Source organism: Dasypus novemcinctus, chromosome 21 (assembly GCF_030445035.2).
Source record: "Dasypus novemcinctus isolate mDasNov1 chromosome 21, mDasNov1.1.hap2, whole genome shotgun sequence".
In the NCBI taxonomy this organism is placed as follows: Eukaryota; Metazoa; Chordata; class Mammalia; order Cingulata; family Dasypodidae; genus Dasypus; species Dasypus novemcinctus.
The window spans coordinates 79,688,922-79,697,404 of record NC_080693.1 but is presented as its reverse complement, the minus strand read 5'-3'; the positions used below and the strand labels follow the sequence as shown (position 1 = coordinate 79,697,404).

The 8,483-nt window shown below is 46.6% G+C and overlaps 1 protein-coding gene across 3 annotated transcripts in view; it reads right to left on the bottom strand.

Moving 5' to 3' along the window:
• NUP85 (nucleoporin 85) overlaps positions 1–8,483 on the bottom strand; it is a 36,338-nt gene that overhangs the window by 6,398 nt on the left and 21,457 nt on the right. For all 3 annotated transcript variants that reach the window (XR_188410.5, XM_004463860.5, XM_071210799.1), the window contains 7 exons: positions 7,958–8,001; positions 6,884–6,953; positions 5,406–5,527; positions 3,126–3,260; positions 2,896–3,018; positions 2,494–2,625; positions 2,148–2,254 (listed from right to left, as the gene is read on the bottom strand). Coding sequence is in view for 2 of the 3 variants with exons in the window: in XM_004463860.5 (XP_004463917.1) it covers positions 2,148–2,254; positions 2,494–2,625; positions 2,896–3,018; positions 3,126–3,260; positions 5,406–5,527; positions 6,884–6,953; positions 7,958–8,001 (733 nt within the window). In the remaining variant the exon portion in view is untranslated. The remainder of the gene's footprint in view (positions 1–2,147; positions 2,255–2,493; positions 2,626–2,895; positions 3,019–3,125; positions 3,261–5,405; positions 5,528–6,883; positions 6,954–7,957; positions 8,002–8,483) is intronic.

Here is an 8,483-nt window from a genome sequence, read left to right as displayed (position 1 = left end):
TGGGTGTCTTTCTGCTGACAGCAAGGAGCTGGCCCCTTTTCAGAGGAAAGTGAGAATTAGAGGAGGAGCAAATGAGCCCATGAAGTATTCTTGCTGACTTCTCTTTGGCCACATGTGCCGTAAGGCAAACATGTGGCCCTTTAGCAGGGGCTGGCAAACTGTGGCCCCCAAGGGCCTTTACACTATGTCAGGAGCCCTGGAAGCCCTTTCTGCCCCTGAAGTTCTGGCCCATCAAGTGCCCGTTTAAAAAACCTCCCTCCAGAGCCTATAAAAAGGACTCCACTTGCCTTTCAAGAGTAGAGTCAGGAACCCCACTGGCATCATCCCCAAACAGCAAGGCTGACCCACACCACCAACCCACTGGGCCCAAACTGGGCCAGCCCCAGAACGACAGACATCCCCAGGAGAAGTGCACTCAGACCTGACCAGTACAAACCATGAGAAACCAACTTCCTGCAAGACCCAAAATTTAATCCTTCACCATACAGGGTGGCACACACCTGAAACTGTTACTGTTTCTTAAGATATTTGAGGCCTTTTTTAAACTCCTGGGATGAGGTCTCAGGATTTGGGATAGGAGGGAGCCTCCTGATCAGAAAAATCCAAGCTCAAGAACTACACCTACCAGAAACATCTCAGGTCCTTTTCTGCTTATGAGGGCTGAAAGAGTGCTTAACTCAAGGGACCACGAGCAGAACCCGTATTCTTTTTGACTGGCAGGAGAGAGAGACCATTTCCTGTTAGATTCGGAAAAGCTATTCTTCCTTCATTGGTACTTCTCTATCTTTTGTCTTCTCCTGTCATTGCAAAGAATGGCGTGCTTTTCCTTTTACAGTTCCTCCTGTTTCTGCTTAAATTTAGTTTGTTTCTAAAAATCCAGATGTGGCTTACGAAGACAGCCCTGGGGGAAATAGCTCCTTGCTCTAACAGTTTATTCAGGAACACCTACAGGTAGAGACAGCAACAAAGCCAAATAACCACGCTGGTCTATACGTTATTCTCACTGCTCCATGTGGACAAACCCTCACACCCACCACCAACTGCGTGTAGGCCTGTGGAAAGAATATGGAGACACAAAACTTGTTTTTCTGTTCCCAAATCTGGTGGCATTTTCTTAAACCCTAATTTCCTTTTGGCAGAAAGAGAAGCCTTCCCTTTGCCCAGATCTACTAAAAAAGATCAAGGAGATCAGTGAAATGGATACTTAAGCAAGGCCATCTGATGCTGCACCCAACTTGCTCCCCTTCAAGGTGTTCTTTGGGGAAATGCCCACTTGCCCAGGCTGCATAAGAGGGAAGGGTAGGGAGGTGGACTTGGCCCAGTGGTTAGGGCGTCCACCTACCACATGGGAAGTCCATGGTTCAAACCCCGGGCCTCCTTGACCCGTGTGGAGCTGGCCCATGCGCAGTGCTGATGTGCGCAAGGAGTGCCCTGCCACGCAGGGGTGTCCCCAACATAGGGGAGCCCCACGCGCAAGGAGTGTGCCTCCATAAGGAAAGCTGCCTAGTGTGAAAGAAAGTGCAGCCTGCCCAGGAATGGCGCCGCACACACGGAGAGCTGACACAAGATGACGCAACAAAAAGAAACACAGATTCCCGGTGCCGCTGATAAGGATAGAAGTGGTCACAGCGAGTGGACACAGAGAAGACAATTGGGGGGGGGAATAAAAAAAATAAATCTTTAAAAAAAAAAAAAAAGAGGGAAGGATAAATTGCTTTTCACTTATGGTATGTATTTCTGGAAAACTTAATTTTTAATTTTTGGATCACTGTGTTTGATACCCCTTTCTGCCTTGCTCAAAGTTAAGGTGACTGCAATGACAGGACACCCTTTTGGGGAAAGAGCAGGAGGGTGCATGAGCCTGACCCTTGACCCCCTAGTGTGTGTGACTGCTGGGAAGTGCTGTCTGTCCGTTAGGTACCAAGAAATAGGCTCTGTTCTGGATTTGAAAAATCAAAGTCATTCCTGCAGTGCTATTTTAAATAAACATTGCTGAAATGTAAGTTAGTATGGTAGCCTCAAGCCCCAACCAGAGAGAAGCCCCATGGTCTCCCTACATCTGGCCAAGCAGAGCGCAGGACTGCAGGAGGGAGGGTAAGCCGCCAACAAGAAGGAACAGGACAGCAGGAGAGGGGAGGGACACCTACCTGCACTCCTTGATCACTTGGTGGATGTCAAACTCAAAGGCTGCCATCAAGATGTTGTCCAGGGGTTCTGGGCTGCTCTCACCCCCCAGAAACAGGTCCAGGCTTGACTATGGAAAGGTGATGACCTACTCAGAGCCCGGGACAGAAGCAGAGACTCAAGAAGGCAAGCAGGGCTGTCAGGCAAGGAACCCTGGAGAAGGGTGACGTGTTCCTTCAAAAAGGGCCAAATAAAAGCCCCTTCATGTTTCACAGAGAGGTTCAATTCAAAGAGGCCACACATTGAAAGTGACCCATCAGGGAGCCGAGCTACCAGGATTCCCACCTGCCCCAGTGAGCACAGACTCACCTGTGCATAGAAGTGCAGATCAATGGGCTTTACTGTGGGATGTGAGTACAGAAGCCGAGTCACCAAGAAATGGTACCAGTTACTCAGAAGCTCCTTCTGCTCCAACAGGGTGTCTTCATCTCCCAGCATGATCTGAGCAGAGAGGTATTTCCCCCTTAGCTCCAGGGGCAATGAGCGCTTAGCCCAGCCTTGTCTCAGAGGCAACTTCTATAATCTCCTCTTCCTCCTCTAGAGTGGTCAATAAGCTGATCCCCAAGAAAGCACTTTGTCTGAAAGCTCCCTCTCCTTCCCTGCTGAGCCTGTGGATAGCCTTGCCCAAAGAGGACCAAGTGTCTGCTTGATGCGACACCTCCTGGGGGAAGCCAGCTTACTAAGGAAGACCCAGGCTTGCTTCTCACAGACCTTACAAAGAGACTCCAGGTGCGGGCTGGAGGCGAATGTGCCATCTTGGAGGTACCGCTCACACTCCTCATGCCAGTGCTGCCATTTCAGCTCCAGCTCTGTCAGGGTCTGAGTGTTCCCAGGCTAAGGGAAGACAGCAGCTGTGAGACACCATGACCACACAAACCCTTGATGCTTCGTGCATTAACCCCTCTCCCAGCACCCAGCAGAGCACACTGCTCCCCACGTACGCTGAGAACGGGCATTGTCCTCATCAGGTCCCCCAGGATCCGACACATGCCCGCGGAGGCAGGGCTGGCATCAGCTTTCTTGGAGAGCATCTGCCGGGCCTCATCCAGCCGGCCCTGCAGCACCAAGATAGTCACCTGGAAGAAGACCATGCGTTCAGGGCAGGCCCAGCCCTGCGGGGGTGGGGGCGGCTGGCCCCCTCTGCCCCCTCGGTGGCTTTCTACCTCCCTGGACACAGCGCTGGGGAAAGTTCCTTCCCTCCAGGGTGATCTACCCAGTCTTGCGGTTTTGCTACTGTACTACATTCTTCAAACTACAGGGTACATCCACTACAGGTCGTGACCAACTTTTTGAAGAAAAAAAAAAAACCCAATGAAATATAAAATATCAGAGTGCAGTGTAAAGTATACAAAATAAAATATTTTTCTTACTGTAAGTCATGCTCAAAAGAGCCATAGATCTGTATACTGATAACTCCTAAATTTTTCTCCATGGCCTGAACTTACTTCCCTCAATTCTAGGCTTGTCCATTTTACTGCCTATCCAGTGTCTCCACCTGGGTCTCTAATAGGCACCTTAAACATCAACATGTCTAGAACCAATCTCCTCACCACCACCACCCTCCCACTTTCTTCTATTTCTTAAACACCCATATCCAATCCATCAGCAGAGCCCAACTCCATCTTTAAGCTGTATGGAGTGTAATCAATTCCTACTACAGCTGCTATCCTCCTCTAAGCCCCTACCAGCTTTTGCCCGGTTCCCTGGAAAGCCTGCAAGCTGGTCTCTTTGCCTCTGCCCTCGCTCCCCTCAACAGGGCCAGCAGCCAGAAAAGCATCTGAAAGCCAGTCATACCGTTCCTTTGCTCAACTGTCCAATGGGGAAGAAAACAGTAGTCCTTATTACACACCAAGCATATGAACTAGTTTACATACATTTATGTCCTGCAACTACCTTAGTGGTCATAGCAGCCCTCTGTGCAGGTCTATTCTCCATTATACAGATGAGGAAACTAAAGCTGTAAAGGGTCTCATTCATGATCTCCCAGCTAGTGAGAGGCAGAGTTGGGGTGCTAAGCCCAGGCAGTTTGGCCCCCAGGGCCCACGTTCTTAACCACATGCTACTGCCTAAGCACAACAGCCCTTGTGACAGTGAGGAGGCTGCCTTGCTCCTGGCTCACTGGCTTCCTTGCCACCCCTCGAGTCCGCCTTAAGACACAGCATCTGCTCCGGAAGGATCCTCCTCCCTCCCTCCGCACAGCTCTCCTCCCCTCCTATAGCTCTTAACCTGCTCAGCCACATCACCTCATCAGCGAGTCTCTTTTCGAAGCCCCCACCCCACTCGAGCACCTCCAATTCTCCTCTCCATGGACCTCATTACCTGGCAGTACACATTTTACCTGTTTAGGAGTTCATGCTCCCCCGATAAGGGCAGGGATCTGTCATGGTTGTTGCCTCTCAGTAGGCATTTAATAAATAGTGAATGAACCAGAGACTCAAAATCTCAGCCCGGTATTTCCTGAGCAAAGTCTCCCCTTACCATACTGACCTCCTGGCACCAAGGCCCAGAAACCACTGCAGAGGCAGTAGTCCTTACTGGAGAATTCCAGATTTTACAAATTTAATCAACTTTCCATCATTCAAGTCAACTAGCAACCTCTCCCCTACCACCTCCCAATTAGGTCACAGGGCAGTAGAGGTGAATGGAGCAAAGTATTGTTCTTAAAGGCATAGGATAATCCTCCCCCCACACACACGATGGCTTCCAAAGTGATAAATCCAAAATGACTTTGGGATTATCAGTCTTTTTGGTTTTGTTTTTAACAGCTTTACTGAGAAAATTTATGCACCAAAAGTTTATCCATTTTAAGTGTACAATTCAGTGGGTGTCAGTCAAATTACATAGCTGTGCACCATTCAGTTTCAGAAAAATTGCATCACCTCAGCAAGCCCCTCCATGCCCACTTATATCCAATCCATCTCCACCCCAGCCTCTATCAGTCATTTCTGTATTATCATCATGCCTTCTCTTCCCAAGATACACAAAGAAATCATTTTGTTTTCCCACTGGAAAACCTACAAGGCATTACTTTTCTGACAAGGCAACTGAATTCTAAACTCTCCCAAGGAGCAGGGAAGGAAAGACCTATGAGTGTCTCCATAATCACAGCCACCAAGGACCAGGAAGGCTTCACAATGGCCCGGCAGGTACCTTGCAGCAACAGGGAGGACAGAAGGCAAGTTGGAAGGCAAGGGGGGGCCCAGCCTGCATGTGAGTCTTACCAAGTTCCAGAAGCTTTCATGTTTGCTTGGATTCTCACTGCCCAGTACATCCGCTGACAAACTGTCCACCTCACACACATGCAGACGAACCCAGTCGAGGAGGTGAAGGAGGAGAGGACCAGCTGGAAGGAGACTCACGTCACATGCTGAAACCACAGCTTTATTTCTAGTAAATTTTCCTTTCCCCTTATCACAGAGAATGCAAGTTAGACGAGCTGATTAGATAGGAGGTAGTTTATTCCTCCCAAGTGTGCACATCTGTCCTGACAAAGTAGGCAACACAGTCCCTAATAAAGGATAGAGCTAGGAAAAGCAAACTGGCTGTTACTGATAGGCCTCCTGTGCCACACAGCTGCACCTCTTATTGAACCATGGACCAGACCTCCCCGGCCTGCAAGGCTGGATTCTTCACAACATGCGACACTCAGCAGCTATTTAAGTCATGGCTATTTAAGAACTGATTCTAACAAGGTGCTAGGCATATAACAATAATAAAAGACACAGTGACAGTTCTCGAAATCTACTGGAAGAGATGGCATCAAGCAACTAATTTTAATTTCAAGTTGCTCAATGCTTTAGTAGGAGTATGAGTAAAATGCTATGGTTACACAGAGATTAACATGCATTTGTGGATAACATAAATCATTAAAAGAAATGCAAAAGAGACTGTCGCACCTCCAGAGAACGCCCACTCAGGTCGGGCTATGCAACGGACAAATACTGAATTCAAGATCAATAAAGTAATTCCACAAGTGGACAGTTATCGTGCAGGGTCTCCACACCCCAATCACTAGTCAAGGAGCTGTGAAAGCACCAGGCTTCCATCATCTAATCCCTCCTCACATTCCTAAAATGTTCTTAACCTTGACCAGTCCATGATATAAATACTGCCCACCCGGGAAGTAGATGTAGTCAAGCAATTGGGCTCCTGGCACCATATGGAAGGTCCCAGGTTTGGTACCCGGTGCCTCCTGGAGAAGGCGAGCTGGTGCAGCAGGCAAGCGCAGTGAGCTGAGGCAACAAGATGATGTAACGAAAGAGACACAGAGGAAAGACGATGAGAGACACAACAAACCAGGGAGCTGAGGTGGCTCAGCTGACTGAGCGCCTCTCTTCCACATGAGAGGTCCCACATTTGGTTCTCTGAAAGAGAAGATGAGCAGACAGAGAGAGCACACAGCAAATGGGCACAGAGAGCAGAAAGTGAAGTCAAACAACGGGGGGCAGGAAGAGAGAAATAAAATATTTTAGGCTTCTACAAGGCACATTGGGGCTTTATGAGTCTTTTTGCATATCTAACAAAATGCCAGGCTTCTCTGGGTGTTTAGTAATGCTTTGTGATAGTTATATTGATAAAAATTGCCAGAAAGAACATTCAAGCCAACAAAATATCCACCACAACTAGGAAAGACAGAAAGAAGAGCGGCAGGTGTCAAGGGGACGCCTTTGATGCGGTGACAGAATTAGTCCATGCTCACCTGGGGCTACTTCAATAAAAAGAATCTCACATAGGTTCCAAATAAGCTCCATTGCGGACAAAATGGAGACCTAAGGAAAAAACAGAGACCAGGTTTTGTGTGAAAAGATTTCTGAGATTTCTTCTCAGAGCAAAGGGACAAAGCAGAGCTTGAATTGTGTATTTATTCATGAAGCCAGTATTTATTGAGATTTATTGAGGGCAGCAAGTAAGAGAATTTTAGGTGGTGAGATGCAGACTAACCTGTTTTTAAATTTTATTGGCTATGATTTTATTTTAAGGTACATTAAAAATACATATATATCTAGTATATCACATGTTATGATCTGATGACTATTATGGTTTAGGAACAGGCTTTGAGTAAAAAGAGACAAATCCTAGAAAAATATTCAATAAATAATATTATAAAGAACATATAGGTACAGCAAATATTGTGAAGTTGGTATTCAAAGGACTTAAGTCTAGGAAACAGTCTATTAAAGGAAAAGTCCACATTAGACCCCAAAATAAATCAGACCTGGATACTGCCCTCAGGAATCCATAGTCTTCTGCTCCCTCCATCCTTCTATCCAGACACCATCACATCTTATTCATAAGGGGAGATAAATGCTTTGCGGCCTTCAGAGACAGCACATTTGCCCCCAATTACTACTGAGTTTGAAAATTACCAAGATTCTACTAAAGAGAGTTCTGTAATTTACCTTCCAGCTCCAAGTATAAAAACCTGAAGCGCAGTAAAAATGTTGAGTTCATAGGGTTTATGAGACTAAGCAGTGGTTCCAAAAGCTCAACTCTCTATCTCAGATGACAGCTACATCAACACAATGTGTTTAGGACATATATTTCCTGTAAGAACTGAAAGCTCGTACAAGTAATTATCAAGCACATCATTATGCTATGCCTTGAAGGGGCCCAGGAAACTCAAGACGACCCTGCCACCCCAAGAACCTGCCTGTCTACCTAGAAAGGAGAGAGCCTTCTGCTCTAATGGTGATTGCAAAACCACCAAAGTGGATGCCCAGGACACAGAAGGACATAGTGGTGCCAATACAACAAACGTGGTCCCCTCCCTTACCTGGCTGCTGAACTGGCGGCCACTAGCTGGGTCTTTAGCAGCAACTAACAAAACATAAAACATTTCAAGTGAGCAGTGGAACTTTCATTCTTATTGCTATAACTTCACATCCTAGGTCCTAAGATTTCTGCCTTGTTTCTTTATTTTCTCAGGTTTTTTTTTAATGGTGGCAAAAACACATATACAACCAAAGATTTCCCATTTGAACCACTCTTAAAAGTATATAGTTCAATGACATTAATTACATTCATAACATTGTGCTACCTTCACCACAATCCATTACCCTAACTTTTCAATACTCTAAAGAGAAACTCTGTACCCATTAAGCACTAACTCTCCATTTCTCCCACCTCTGTAATCTAATTTCTGTCACTTGAATTTGCATAATCTAGGGATTTCATCGAAGTGGAATCATACAATATTTGTCCTTTTGGGTCTGACTAATTTCACTCAACATGTAGTCTTCCAAGTCCATCCATTTTGTAGCACATATAAGAGCTTTACTGGGGAGGAGATGTGGCTCAAG